The sequence below is a fragment of the Gobio gobio genome (assembly GCF_949357685.1).
Source record: "Gobio gobio genome assembly, chromosome: 12".
Classification (NCBI taxonomy): Eukaryota; Metazoa; Chordata; class Actinopteri; order Cypriniformes; family Gobionidae; genus Gobio; species Gobio gobio.
Window position 1 is genome coordinate 27,849,756 of NC_137105.1, and position 16,157 is coordinate 27,865,912.

Below are 16,157 nucleotides of genomic sequence, written 5' to 3' on the forward strand. Positions count from 1 at the left end.
CTGATGTCAACAGGGAACTTAAGAACATTCTGATGAAACACAAGACTGCAAATCGACTCATCATTCATGTGGGAAAGAACGATATTCAGAGAGAGGAGTCAGAACTTCTAAAGAGGGATTTTAATGAACTTTTTGAAACACTTAGAAAACTGAAAGTTCAGCCGTTCATCAGTGGACCACTTCCAGCAAAAGGAACAAATAGGTTCTCACGGTTACTTGGGCTTAAACATGGCTGCAAAAAACCTGCAACATGAAGGGAGTGAACTTTATCGACAATTTTAATCTCTTCTGGAGTCAGAGACAACTGTTTACATCAAATGGCCTCCACCCAAACAAACTCGGTGCAAGAGTGCTAAAGGACAATATTTATTTTTCCCTTCATCATCCTTCAGCTGTGTGTGCTAACCCACTCAACCTGGATGGCACACCCACACCAGTACAGAGTATGGACGATCACAGGACTTCATTTCAGCATCTGAATGGACATGCGGTTGATACACCCCACAAGGACAATGATAACACCACGCAGCCACAACAACCACTTCTCATGGACACACTCCCAGCTGAACCCCGCCCTCAGAGCTCACCACAGATAGACTGTGACGAATTAGAACTGCTCCAAGTGACACAGATCGAGGCACTAAACAGTAACATCTCAGCCCATACTGTGGAGTCTGTGGGGGCACTGGTAAAAATGGGGACCATCAGCGGTGAGACTGGTGAACTTTTACAACTTATATGTGGTATAAGCAATAGGCTGGAAGAAATGTCTATATCACGCCTTGAACCGGACGATAACATATTGCAGTTTCCGGTAACACCAGAGAAACAGCCCCCCTCACCAGACATGTTATTCCGCTCTACAGCATCCCCGCCTCTGAGCTTCACAGAGAAAATGGATTTTGTTTATACTGGAAACAGACAATCATACTCGATCGCTGCGAGCCCCCAGATATCAACCAAAAAGCGTCAAGGCCCACAACCACCAAAGACTGTGGGCCCAGCTCGCTCTGCCCCTCCTCCTGTGAGATTTCTTCGGTCACAACGCCATGGCACACACCCTCCTCCATCTGCACCAAAAACAACTGATACCAGCTCTCAGTGACGTGTTCTGGGTCCTCGCAACGTCAACAGCAACCTTATCAAATGTTTACAAAACAAGCGTGAGCCCAGTGTGCCTTTATCTTTCTCTATTTCTGTTCTGTTACGTGATAGAAAGTCCAAGGCTTTCTCAGGCCGTATGGCAAACCCATCTAATCTGCTGCCTGTTAATTGTCAAACTAAGATTACTATGGGGGAAAAAATTAAAATTAATACTGTTAAGTTAGCACTCTTAAACATCCGTTCACTTAAAAACAAATCATTTCTAGTCAACGACTTAATATCCACAAACAACCTAGATTTTTTGCTTCTAAATGAAACGTGGCTAGAAGACAGCTACAGTGCAACAGTCCTCAATGAAACAGCCCCTCCTAACTTTACTTTTATGAGTGTCTGCAGACCAGTCAGAAGGGGTGGGGGGGTCGCAGCTCTATTTAAAGATGTTTATCAATGTAAGCAAGTATCATTTGGTGACTATTTGTCTCTAGAATATCTGGGCATTGTGCTAAAAGGTGCACCACGCATCCTGCTTATCATTATTTATAGGCCTCCGAAATATTCTCCGGCCTTTATTGATGACTTTACAGAGCTGTTATCAGCAATCTCATCTGAGTATGACTGTTTTGCTATTGCTGGGGATTTTAACATTCACATTGACAATGCTGAATCCAGTACAAGAAAAGATCTCATGACTGTTCTTAACACTTTTGATTTGACACAACATGTTCACGGACCCACACATGATCGTGGACACACTCTAGATTTACTTATCAGTAAGGGTCTAAATATTTCATCAATAGTTATTAAGGATGTAGCACTGTCTGATCATTTCTGTATTTTCTTTGATATATCAATCTCTCCTGCCATTGAAACTAGATCTGTCTCTATCAAAAAGAGATGCTTAAATGAGAACACTAGTGTGCTGTTTATGAAGGCTATATCTCTAACACCAAGCATATCTGCAGACTCTGTTGATTTTCTCCTTGACTCTTTTAACTCAAAAGTTAAGGGTGTAATTGATGATATTGCTCCTGTAAAAGCCAGGAAAAAGAGTGGCAAACAAAAAGCACCCTGGAGAAACTCAACAGAAGTGCAATTAATGAAAAGACAATGCAGGAAATCGGAACGCATGTGGCGAAAGACAAAACTTGTAGTCCATTATAAGATCTATAAAGACAGTCTTCGTGCTTTCAATGTGGAACTAGGCAAAGCTAGACTGACCTTCTTTTCAAATATTATAAACAGAAACATAAACAACACGCGCACTCTTTTTGCTACTGTAGAGAGACTAACAAACCCCCCGAGTCACATTCCCAGTGAAATGCTCTCAGACAGCAAATGTAGTGAGTTTGCTTTCTTCTTCTCAGAGAAAATCAATAATATCAGAAATGCGATCAGCACATCCTTGAGTTTCTCTGGGGTGAATCAGATCAGACCACAGCCTCAGAAAGTTACTATGACTGATTTCGAAGCAATTGATGGTAAAATTTTAGAAGAAACAGTACAGCACCTTAAAACATCAACCTGCGCCCTTGACACACTCCCCACTTCTTTTTTTCAAAAGTGTGTTTAACTGTTTAGAAGCAGATCTCCTAGAAGTGGTAAATGCCTCACTTCTTTCTGGGACTTTTCCAAACTCCCTAAAAACCGCAGTAGTTAAGCCTCTCCTGAAAAAGAGAAATCTGGATAACTCCATATTGAGCAACTACAGACCAATCTCAAATCTCCCCTTCATAGGCAAGATAATTGAAAAAGTTGTTTTCAGTCAGCTGAACAAATTCTTAAGCTCAAACGGATACTTTGACAATTTTCAATCTGGTTTCCGACCGCATCACAGCACAGAGACGGCCCTCATTAAGATAATAAATGATATTCGCCTCAATACAGATACAGGCAAAACATCAATTTTGGTACTACTGGACCTCAGTGCTGCATTCGACACTGTTGACCACAAAATACTTCTTGACAGGCTTGAAAATTGGGTTGGGCTTTCTGGAATGGTCCTCAAATGGTTCAGGTCATACTTAGAAGGGAGAGGTTATTATGTGAGTATAGGTGACCATAAGTCTGAGTGGACATCCATGACATGCGGAGTCCCACAAGGGTCAATTCTTGCACCACTCCTTTTTAATCTGTATATGCTGCCACTCAGCCAAATAATGAAAAATAACAAAATGGCTTACCACAGCTATGCTAACGACACCCAGATCTACTTAGCCCTATCACCTAATGACAACAGCCCCATTGACTCTCTATGTAAATGCATTGATGAAGTTAACAGTTGGATGTGCCAAAACTTTCTTCAGTTAAACAAAGACAAAACTGAAATTACTACATTTGGAAACAAAGATGAAATTCTCAAGGTGAATGCATATCTTGAGGCTAAAGGCCTGAAATCAAAAAATCAAGTCAGGAATCTTGGTGTGATTTTGGAGTCAGACCTGAGTTTCAATAGTCATGTCAAAGCAATAACTAAATCCGCTCACTATCATCTCAAAAATATATCAAGAATTAGATGCTTTGTTTCCAGGCAAGACTTAGAGAAACTCGTTCATGCTTTTATTACCAGTAGGGTGGACTATTGTAATGGTCTCCTCACCGGCCTTCCCAAAAAGACCATTAGACAGCTGCAGCTCATACAGAATGCTGCTGCCAGGATCCTGAGCAGAACCAGAAAATATGACCATATCACACCAGTCCTCAGATCTTTACACTGGCTTCCAGTTACATTTAGGATCGATTTTAAAGTGCTATTACTTGTATATAAATCACTCAATGACCTAGGACCTCAATACATTGCAGATATGCTGATTAAATACAAACCCAACAGATCACTCAGATCATCAGGATCAAGTCAATTAGAAATACCAAGGGTTCACTCAAAGCAAGGAGAGTCTGCGTTTAGCTATTATGCCAGCCGTAGCTGGAACCAGCTTCCTGAACAGATCAGATGTGCTCCAACAGTAGCCAATTTCAAATCCAGACTCAAAACACATCTGTTTAGCTGTGCATTTACTGAATGAGCACTGTGCCACTGTACGTGCTTTGTCCGAACTGCTTGCATTTTAATTTATATGCTTAAATTTAACCCTGTTTTTATTTTTATTTTTAATTATACTCTTTATTTTTATCTTTCAATATTTTCTTTATTTTTTATTTCTTTTAATTCCTATTATAACTGTAATATTTTTATTTCATTTCTGTGTAAAGCACTTTGAATTGCCACTGTGTATGAAATGTGCTATACAAATAAACTTGCCTTGCCTTGCCTTTTGTTTCTGTTTAATAGAATTCTAAATATATCTATTAAAATACTGATATTCTGGTCTATAACTCCTCCCCAAACTTCTCGCTGTCCTGTATCTTGCTCTCTCATTGGCTGTAGCTCATCGCTGATGTAATTTTCAGTCAGAACACATTTCCCATAGTAGGAGTTTGAATCGCTGACAGGTCCAGATATTTAGCATACCAAATATCTCATGGCCCTCGGCGACTCGTCTGCGATTCTCTCTGGTCACGTCTTTAATCGTTCCCACTGTGTGATTGTCACACACATGCACAAGCACCGATTTGCCTATGATTTCGACGATTTTGCAAAACCTGTCAGCGTGTCAAAATCAGGGGGCTAAAATCAGGCAGTGTGAACTTGGCATAAGTCATACCCGAGCCCAACAGGGGATTCATCCGATTGCAACCAAACTCAATCAGAATTCAAGAGATTGTGGATGCTTACTTTGCAAGCTGTTTTTTGATATCTCGAATAGTTTGGGCATGGCAAGGCAACGAAGTTATGGTGTTCTTTGTAGGAGGCTCATCGCATTAATTTGACTATTGTGAGTCACAGCCATAGTACCACCAACTGGCTGCAGGAAGTGTCACTTTCAAAATGCTTTGCAATCGCACTCTTATTTTTACCGGATTTGCTTAAATCTTTGTCTGCATAATGTCAAGACACCTGTGCAAGATGTACACCTGTGAAAGGATTCTTGATGTCTTAAATATTGTTGTTATGGCAACGCGTCAAACTTTAATATTATTTTTGGGTGTTTTTGAGACTCTAAGCATGCATTAGCATTAGTAAAATGCCTTTTATTTCAAAATTGACAATTTTTGATGTAGAAATCATCCCAAGAAACATAAAATAATGAAATAATGCAGTTCATGACCCTTTTAATTCCACTTCTCAAGTTCAAGTCCATAGTGCCGGGGTGGAGGGACAGTCCACAAGTTCATAACTTAAATTAAATATTCAAACGCTAAGCAGAGGTGTAAAAAGTACTCAAAAATGTTACTCAAGTGAAAGTACAATTACTGAATGAAATTTTTACTCAATTAAAAGTAAAAGTATCTGGCCAGAATCATACTTGTGTAAAAGTAAAAAAGTACCACATTAAAATTGTACTTGAGTATTAAAAAAGTAAAAGTAGCGTAAAAGTAGCAGCAAGAATGAAAACTAGAGATTCTTCTTTAAGTTTTTAATCTCTAAAAACATGAGGTGAATAAACCACATACAAGGTTTTATCCTGCTTCAGAACTGTTTGAATTTAATGGTATTTAATTATCAAACTATAAGACTACTACCTAATGCCAGTATGCAACATGCTACTCAAAGTTGTAAAACCCCGGATTTAACTTAAAGTGATAGTTCACCCAAAAATGGAAATTTGATGTTTATCTCCTTATCTCCAGGGCATCCAAGATGTAGGCGTCTTTGTTTATTCAATAGAACACAAATGAAGATTTTTAACTCCAACAGTTGCAGTCTGTCAGTCGTATAATGCATGTGAATGGAAACAAAATCTATGAGAGTAAAAAAAAACATGCACAGACAAATCCATATTAAACCCCGCAGCTCGTGACGACACATTGATGTCCTAAGACATGAAACGATTGGTTTGTGCGAGAAACCGAACAGTATTTGTAAAAAATGTTTACCCCGAATACATTCTATCTCCGACACCCGTTCAGCGTGCCATCACTTCCGGTAAGTGAGGTCAATGTGCACAATCTGGCATAGAGATACGTGCGAGAGATCACTTCCGGCACTCTGTCTGATCATTTGCCAGCAGCCATATCACCCTTTTGCCCAAAACTTGTTTCCCACTGAAGCTAAGCAGGACTGAGCATGGTCGTCATTACCCGGATGGGAAAACCAGGTGTCTGCTGGTAGATGTGTTAGTGAGGCCAGCAGGGGGTGCTCACCCTGTGGTCTGTATGGGTCCTAACGCCCCAGTAGGGGACACTATACTGTCAAAGAGCACCGTCCTTCAGATGAGACGTTAAACCGAGGTCCTGACTCTTTGTGGTCTAAAAAAAAATCCTAGCATGTCCTTCGGAAAAAGAGTAGGGGTGTAACCCCGGCATCCTGGCCAAATTGGCCTCAGTCCATTATGGCCTCCTAATCATCCCCATATATCAATTGGCTTCATCACTCTGTCTCCTCTCCACCATAAGCTGGTGTGTGTTGGGCGTTCTGGCGCAATATGGCTGCTGTCTCATCATCCAGGTGGTGCTGCACATTGGTGTTTGTTGAGGAGATTTCCCCCTTCCATATGTAAAGCGAGTACCCAAAAAAGCGCTATATAAATGTAACAAATTATTATTATTATTATTATGTACATTGGCCACACTTAACGGAGGTGATGGCGCGCTGAACGGGTGTTGGACATAGATCGTTTTTGAGGTAAAATTATTATATAAATACTGTTCGGTTTCTCGCACAAACCGATCGTTTCATGTCTTAGGACATCAATGTGTTGTCACGAGCTGCGGAGTTTACTATGGATTTGTCTGTGCAGGTTTTTTTTACTCTCATAGATGATGCTAGTAGTCATGTACCATTCACATGCATTATACGACTGATAGACTGCAACAGTTGGAGTTAAAAATCTTCATTTGTGTTCTACTGAAGAAACAAAGACACCTGCATTTTTGGGTGAACTATCCCTTTAAGCAGAAGCTGATTTTCAAAATTGTGAGTGTCAAGTGTCTTTTGGGGCTGAAAAGCTATCTTGCAGTGCTGAAAAGCCTCTCACTCTAATTTCCAGGGCTGCGTTTCCCAAAACCATCGTAAGCTTAAATTGATCGTAGAACAATTCCCACCAATGGTCTCTACGATGAACTTAGGCTTACGATGGTTTTGGGAAACGCTGCCCAGGTCAAGGCACTGCATTGTGGTAATTGATGCGACATGACGTCTTCCAAAGGACCAATTAACATGTCTGACCAGTTTCATGGAATGTGAAAATGAATCTCATTGGCAGAATAAATACATTTAAATTAAACATTTAAATTAAACTGGGCATCAGCGCAATTCAATTGGTTTGGTAATAGCAAGGGAAAATAGAATAAAGTGATCTCCAAAAAAGAAGTACTTTTTGACTGTAAATAAAATTGTAAGGAGTAAAAGGTACTTTTTTTTCTTAAAAATCGTAATTAAGTAAAAGTAAAAGTATTGATTTTTTAAATTGTACTCAAGTAAAGTAAAAATCCCCAAAAATAATACTTAAGTACAGTAATCAAGTAAAATTACTCAAGTACTTTACACCTCTGACGTTAAGCCATGTTTAAGTATTGTATGGCTTGGAGTTAGGTGCTATCTCTGAAGCGTGATGCTTCTGTACCTCTTCCCTGATGGCAGAAGAGTGAACAGGTGATGTGCTGGGTGTTAGGGGTCGGTGGTAATGTTTCTTCTGATGCCTCTTCTGTGTTTCCTCTGCATAGCAAAGATGGATTTTGTTGATAATGATTTAATTTTATTGGTAACAGCCCTATACTGTGTTATTATTCTAATTTTATTTTATTTGAATGTTAGAATTTGACATAAAAGGTGATGCATACATCTAATTGTAGAAAAATGCCCTTACAGTGGGGAGACTAAGTATTTGATAAACTGCCGATTTTGCAGGTTTTCCTACATTCCTACAAAGCATGTAGAGGTCTGTAATTTTTATCATAGGTACACTTCAACTGTGAGAGACGGAATCTAAAATCCAGAAAATCACATTGTATGATTTTTAAATAATCAATTTGCATTTTATTGCATGACATATGTAGTCAGGCCCAACAAAATGTGTATATATATATATATATATATATGTCAAATCTGAATGGCTGACCGTTATGAAATTTGCCAGATGCTAAGTAGTTCCCTTTCGAGAGTACTCTCGTATTGCGTTTGCTAAACGCTATGGGGGAATTCCTTTCCTCGAGATATTGAAGCAAATTTTTATCCAAAAATACCTTATACACTCAGTGCAGCTGCACAGCTCTCAGCAGGAAGCAGCTGCGTGCTGATTGGCTGTGCCGCTGCAACTGCAGCAACCTATGGCGAGACCGCGGGGCGGGACGGACCAATCAGGTACTTCTAAATTCCCGCCACAAGGGGCAACAGAATTTGCATAGCCAAGGGTATATAAGACCCTGTCTCGCAACGTTAGTCAGATTAATTCTTCTTCAGCGACTTGCCTTCGCTGAGCTCTGGATCGAAGCCTGCCGTCGACACGCACCCAGCGGAACTCTGCAGCCTGAAGACGTCGGATTCTCCTCCTTCAGCCTGCCTTCCAGCTGCACCATCCGGCATATATCCTTTTATACCATTCTGTGTTTTTTTACACATTCAAAAAGAGCTGAGACGTTTTTACAAATGTCTCGTTCCTGCACCTCGTGCAGAGGTTTTCTCGCGGACGAGGATCGGCACATCATCTGCATCTCATGTCTCGGACGAGACCACACGCAGGCTGCACTCAACCAGGGCGGCTGCCCGGAGTGCGACGAACTGACGCTGCAGACCCTTCGGACTCGGCTCGCCAGTTTCGACCCGAATCCCGTCCCTTGCTCTCAGCCTCTCGAGCCACGGAAGAAGAAACGTCGCGACCAGAGGCCCCCGGAGCGCTCTGACGAGCACACGCCGGGCATGTCCCCGCGTGCCTCGCCATCGCCCGTAATGTTCGCAGAGGAACAGCACAGCTCCCCTCGTCTGGAGGCTGCTACTGTTTCCTTTGGCGGACCGGAGGAGGAAGAGGATGACAGCCTTTCTCTTGCTGCATCCGAAAGCGGGTGGTCGGATACCGTCTCGGAGCACGCCACTTCGACGCGAGGACTGCCAGCAGCGCCAGAACCTCAGTCGACGCTGAGCTTATGCGCCTGCTAACGAAGGCCGTGGACGACCTCGGCATTGACTGGTCTCAACCCGAGGAGCCCACGAGAAGCCGACTGGATGAGTGTTTTTTTGAGAACCACCGTCAACCGACCGCTCAGAGGCCCGCTCCCTTCTTCCCAGAAGTCCACGAGGAACTAGCAAAGTTGTGGAAGGCGCCATTTTCTTCTCGCGCCAAATCCTCTTTTTCTTCAGCGCTCTCTGTGGTTGATGGCGCTCAGAAAAAAGGATACCAAGTCATTCCTCCCCTCGAGGAAGCCGTCGCTGCACACCTTTGCCCGCCCTCCGCCAGAGGATGGCAGTCAAAGGCTGTGAACCCTTCCAAGGCCTGCCGCACTACTTCCAGCCTCGCCGGTCGAGCATACGCCTCCGCCGGCCAGGCGGCCTCAGCGCTACACTCGATGGCGGTGCTTCAGGTCTTCCAGGCCAAACTCCTCCGTTCCCTGGATGAGTCTGTCCCTGATAACGAGGCTCTGAAGAATCTGTGCGGCGCCACTGACTAGGCCAAGGCCAACGCTCAAGCGATCAGCAGATGCATGGCCAGCTTGTTCCCGCTCTACGAGCCGCAGCAGACCGCCGGAGCGTCGAGGTCCCCGACCCAGCAATGTGTCGAAACCTGAGCCTCCAAAGCCATCCTAGCCAGAGGCACAAAGAGAAGGTGGATAACGCCCCCGCTTCGGCCGGTGTACAACCTTGCTCTCTTCTAAAATGTTCCCCAGCTCCCTTCAATCAGGTGGCTGGGAACATCACATTTACAGCCAACGAGCCCGCAAGCAAGCGCGCTCGCCTGTACACAAACGCCGTTTTCACGGCGACCCATATGAGTCACAAAAAGAGCTTTTTCTCTGTAGGCAGTGTGCCAGCATTAAAGCATGTACCCCTACACTCAATCACTCCCCCATGTTCCCCAGCCCCCTGCACTCAGGTGGCTGGAAACACTATTCTCACAGTCAACGAGCCCGTGCTCAAACGCGCTCGCCTGTACACAAGCACCAATATTCTATGTCCCCCGGCCCCCTGCACTCAGGCGACGGGAAACAATTCCCTCATAAGCGCCACCTTGGCGCAAAATTATCGGGCCACCGAGTCCCTGTTACTCAGCGAATCGCCCCACAGATTAATTCAGCCCCTGGCTTCGAAGGCCGAGGCCTGGCAGGCCATTCCCGGCATTTCGAGATGGGTGTTGAACATAATAGAACAAGGTTACTCTCTACAGTTTGCTCGCAGACCACCGCGCTTTCGCGCCGTGGAAGAGACAACGGTGAGAAGCGACTCAAGTCCCGTGCTTCGAACCGAGATATCAAAACTGTTAATAAAAGGGGCGGTGGAAGCCGTACACACCTCACAGAGCGAGTCGGGCTTTTACAGTCGTTGCTTCCTTGTACCAAAAAAGGACGGTGGTCTCAGACCCATCCTAGATCTCAGACATCTGAACAAGGCCCTTATGAAGCGCCCGTTCAGAATGTTGAGAATGAAACAAATCCTCGCTCACATTCGCCCGGGAGATTGATTTTTCACTGTGGATCTAGAGGATGCCTATTTCCACATACAAATAGCCCCTCATCACAGGCCATTCTTGAGATTCGCCTTCGAGGGGAAAGTATACCAATACAAGGTGCTACCTTTTGGTCTATCTCTGGCTCCCCGCACGTTTACGAAGTGCATGGAAGTGCCGCTAATCCCGCTGAGGCTTCGGGGAATGAGAATTCTCAACTATCTCGAAGACTGGCTCATAATAGCTCAGTCAGAGATACAGTTATCTTTAATAACTCAAAAGAGACATGGTCCTTGTATCACTGGAACTATTTTAGAACTATTTCCATTAGTGGAGCAAAAATGTACAAAGTAAGTGATCTAAAATGTAAGTTACTAGCCTCTTGTTTATTAAACTGTAGTATTAAAGTGATATCGCACTGGTCTAAATAGTTCATGCATAATTAGCATAATGTGCTTTTTTTTTACATTGTGTATTAAGATGTGAGATCTAGAAAAGAAAATGTTCTTAATTAATATTTTAGTCTTGTTTTCCAGTAAAAAAATTTTAAATCTTAAAATATCATTTACTTGAAGCAAATTTGCATTTGTTTATTATATGTTATAATATATATTATCAATATGCACTATATATAGTGCATATTGATAAATTTTTTTGTGTATTTCTCAACTGAAAGTCTAAAAAAGGTTAAAAAAAATTATTCTTGAGAGAATTTTTTTTAGGACTTAATAAGAAGTCTTAATAGTAAATTCAAGTAAATTAATATTTTTATATATTTTTATTTTTTCAGTTTTTAATATATATATATATAAATTTACTCTTTTCAATATCAATGCTCATTAATATTGTCTTCCAGGTCTTCTTGAAAATGGCCGCAAGAAAGAAGAGGAGATGAGAAATCTTCAGGTCAGTAAAGCAGTTTGTATGAATGTTGCACTCTTACATACATGCACGCACACTGCTTTTTAAAATTTTAAATTTGCAAAAACCATTTAAGCATGACATATAGCTTGGGTTGGGTATCGTTTGGGTTTTTTGCGATACCGGTGCCAAACCGATACTTTTAAAACGGTACCAGTGTCTAAACAGTGCCGAACCGATACTTTAAAAAAAAAGAGCCACAAAACAAGGTGGATGACATTAAAGAATGGCTTTTTATTGGAGTTTAAAAATTTTTTTTTTTAAGTATTTCAATTGAACAATTTATTAAAAGTTTAAAGTATACTTAAATATATAAATAAATACAAAACACAATTTACTCAACAAATTCACAGTAAAACCTAAGCCACCTAACTCAACTACAATGGGCCTAATTTAATACTAAATAACAGTTACAGTACTAATAACAGCAAATTAGTCGGTATTCTTGGTATGCTACAAACCAGCTTCAAGGTTCAGCTTTATTTTGAAATATGACCATATTCTATGGCTAAATATTGCATGAATCAGCGTGAAAGCACGTTTGAATTTAAGTGGTACCGAAATGAGGCACCGAAATCTGTGTTCTGATTCGGTCCGGTTACATACCGGTGATATTAGGTACCATATTGGCACTGGGTTTCGGTACCCAACCCTACTTATAGCTGTTATAAGCTGTTTTCCTCATGGGGACCGACACATTTTCCCACCAGGACAAAGATTTCTGGTATGGCCATCCTTGTGGGGCCTTTTTTTGTCCCCACAACACACACAGACACAGACTCTTTCTTCTCTGTAGTTAGTGGTTACAACTTTAACCTTTATGTAATCCTGCATGCACGTCAGTTGTCCTGCATGTGGCAGCCATGTAATAACCCTTGCTTGTCTGCATGCTTTCAAACCAACCCACTGGGATCTGGAACATCTGCAGTGCTACACAAGCACCTGCTATCCTACGTACATTATGAATCAATCCCCTGAATTGGGCTCAGAAGAAACCAGCAGCATGCTGCCAGACAATAGGACACAGTGTCAGTAATTACACTCAGCCTTAGATTTTCCCAGATGTGGCTTTTGACTGGTGGATTAGAAACTGCTAGGAATCTCTGAAACGAAACTTCCTGTGCCCAGTCAAAGTAATCTATGTTTCTTTTTTTTTTTCAGGACCGGGTTGTAGATCTTGAAATGGTAAGATTGTTTTTCTGTTTTAATAAATCTGTCATATTCTAATTTGTCCATTACCACCGTTTCAACGCCCAGTAGAAACGTAAACAACACAACAAAATCAGCACAATGGAAACAATGGAAACAAGCCACAACACAATGAAATCGCCACAGCACAACAAAATCGGCACAACACAGTGGAAAAAACAAGCCACAGCACAACGTAAACAAGCCACAACACAACAGAAATGGTCCTATGCTTGCACACAAATGGGCCTATATACACCGATCAGGCATAACATTATGACATTTATGAGGTGAAGTGAATTACAATGATTATCTCATCACAGCACCTGTTAGTGGGTGGGATATATTAGGCAGCAAGTGAAATTTTTTTCCTCAAAGTTAATGTGTAAGAAGTAGGAAAAATGGGCAAGCATAAGGATTTGAGCAAGTTTGACAAGGGCCAAATTGTGATTGCTAGACGACTGGTTCAGAGCATCTCCAAAACTGCAGCTCTTGTGGAGTGTTCCCGGTCTGCAGTGGTCAGTTTCTAGCAAAAGTGGCCCAAGGAGGGAACAGTGGTGAAGTGGCGACAGGGTCATGGGCAGCAAAGGTTCATTGTCCCACATGGATGTTACTTTGACACGCACCACCCTACCTAAGAATTGTTGCAGACTATGTACTCCTTTTATGGAAACGGTATGAAACGGTATTCCCTGGTGGCTGTAGCCTCTTTCAGCAGGATAATGCGCCCTGCCACAAAGAAAAAATGGTTCAGGAATGGTTTGAGGCACACAACACTAAGTTTGAGGTGTTGACTTGGCCTCTAAATTCCCCGGATCTCAATCCAATCAAGCATCTGTGGGATTTGGTGAACAAATAAGTCCGATCCATTGAGGCCCCACCTCGCAACTTACTGGACTTAAAGGATCTGCTGCTAACATCTTGGTGCCAGGTACCACAGCACACCTTAAGGGGTCTAGTGGAGTCCATGCCTTGATGGGTCAGTGCTGTTTTGGCAGCAAAAGGGGGACCAACACAATATTAGGAAGATTAGGAAGACAACACAAGCTTAGTGGTCATAATGTTATGCCTAATTGGTGTATACAGTATATTAATGTGCTTCTTATTGATGCGTGAAGCTCCTCTTTAATAAATGCGGCGCTTTGGTTTTTTATTTTTTACAAAGCACTGTTATAGTTAAGTGAGCGAGGGATTTAATGCAGTGTCTGATCTAACGGAATCCAAATTTTGATATTCAATACATTATGAACCCTTGAAGTTTCTATGGGGCAATGCATTATCATTCTATTGTGCATTTAGCCCATTTCACAGTGCAATTTATATAAAGGTGCATTAAAGCTAACATGCCAGCTTTATAGAGCTCCGGTGGTTGACGTCACACAGCCTAAACTACGCCATTTTGGCAAACAATCCGAGGAGCGCTAGAGCGGCTGTAGCATTGGTATCTATAAAATAATTTAAAACCAGACTGTTTAAACCTTACTATTTCAACATGATGGACAGCTGATGTGTGCCAGGATGTCAGAACAGGCGGGGAAAGTAAATGGGAAATCATTTTATTGTAGTATGTTGAAATGCCGTGAATTTCAGTTTCACTTTTGCCTCACGTAACTAATGATAAAAAATAAGTTCCCATTAAATATCATACTTAATCATGAATAACATAAAGTACATAAAGTACTTTTTAACATAAAGTGATTTTATATATAAATAATATTTAGAAAGGCTATTTGAAACAAAATTAAGGATCAATAAATAAATACTGAAACAAAAAAATAAGAAATGACATTTATTGATTATGACTGATTTTATTTGACATGCACAACATGGATCTATGGAACAGATGCGCACAGCGGCGCGCTGTTTTGGACGGGTTCGTGTTAACCGCTAACATATAACGTTAATCTATTCACATGTTTGCTCTCTTAAAATGTAAGCGCATGTAGCGTCTCAATCAGCTCCCTGGTTCAGTAGTCAGGGCACTGATCAGGACATAAGTCAATGGGCTGACTCCCTGATCAGTGCCCTGACTACTGAACCAGGGAGCTGATTGAGACGCAGTGACGCACCCGAAGTCTGTCATGTAAAACAAGAGCATATTGATGCAGTTCAGTCTGCCTGCTATTCTATCTGTTGTTACTCCTGATCGGAGGCTTCTGTAAATATTTATTTTATACGTAGATTTAGGCTTCAACTAAGTTTAATGTTGCAGCGCAAAAATATTTAGGAGTGCATAAGTTGTAACTAATACCCCTTTTCCACCAGAATGAACCGGGTGCTAGTTCAGAGCCAGTGCTAGTCCCAGTTCATAGTTGGTTCGACTGAGGAGCCTTCTAAGAACCATTTGCTTTTCCACATGCTGAGAGCCACAACAGAGCCAGGTCTTACGTCACTGTATACGTCTCATCTTTCTCAGCAACGCTAGCGAGGCAGCGGGAAACACAAACACACCAGGCTTGTTCGAGATGCATCGGCGCTGCGCAAACCGATCCGCGTATGATATCAAAACACAGCATGAGTGAATCAAAAGCACAATGAGTCGTATGCTCTCATTGGACTCGTTGTCATATGGCGATCGGTCTGCACAGCACCGCTGCATCTCGAACAAGCCTTCCATCAACAATGGCAAACGTTGCGTTACTATTGATGGACATGGCTTTACGATCCTACATCGGCATCAAAACACAGCGAATCCAACTCATTCGTGCAGCTCGCCGTAATTTGTATTGACGGAGATTACAAACGAGCAGCAGGTGTTGGCTCCATTAGCTGCTATTTAAAAAATGGCGGGCACAAGTTTGTGTTGGTCTTGTTGGTCACAGCAACCCCGCCCCCAGCGCCTGACGTAATCGGTTTATACTTCTAGCCCAGTAAAGTTTTGGTGCTACTTATGCTGCGTTTCAGGCAGGTTTTTGAGCCCGGAAGTCACGACTTCAAACCACGACTCACGACTTTGTAGCATTCCAGGCAAAGTCACGCCAGACTGCCTGGAGCGGTAGCTAGATGTAAACAAAGAATGGCGAACCGTATGGGGCTTATGCTCATTTACAATCATTTCTATCGCCAAAGGTGCTTGCTCCTTGCTTATTTGAGGGAAACAGAGGAGAAAAAACGGCGCATAAGGCAAGATAATCTGTTATACCTTTTATTTGACGTCATTTGTATATTTGGAAATATATTTGGTATTCATTTATTCTTGCACTCAATGGCCTGAAAACTAGCTTAGACTAGAAAAGCTGCTGATAATGCATAAGATTTGCTGATAAATAACGTTAGAGCAATACCTTATAATTG

General features: G+C 42.0%; 1 protein-coding gene across 1 annotated transcript in view; it reads left to right on the forward strand.

Annotated features, from left to right (window-relative positions):
• Positions 1-16,157, forward strand: part of cep128 (centrosomal protein 128) — a 204,356-nt gene that overhangs the window by 150,269 nt on the left and 37,930 nt on the right. The window contains exons 19-20 of the mRNA XM_079831673.1: positions 11,611-11,660; positions 12,837-12,860. Of these exons, the coding sequence (XP_079687799.1) occupies positions 11,611-11,660; positions 12,837-12,860 (74 nt within the window). The remainder of the gene's footprint in view (positions 1-11,610; positions 11,661-12,836; positions 12,861-16,157) is intronic.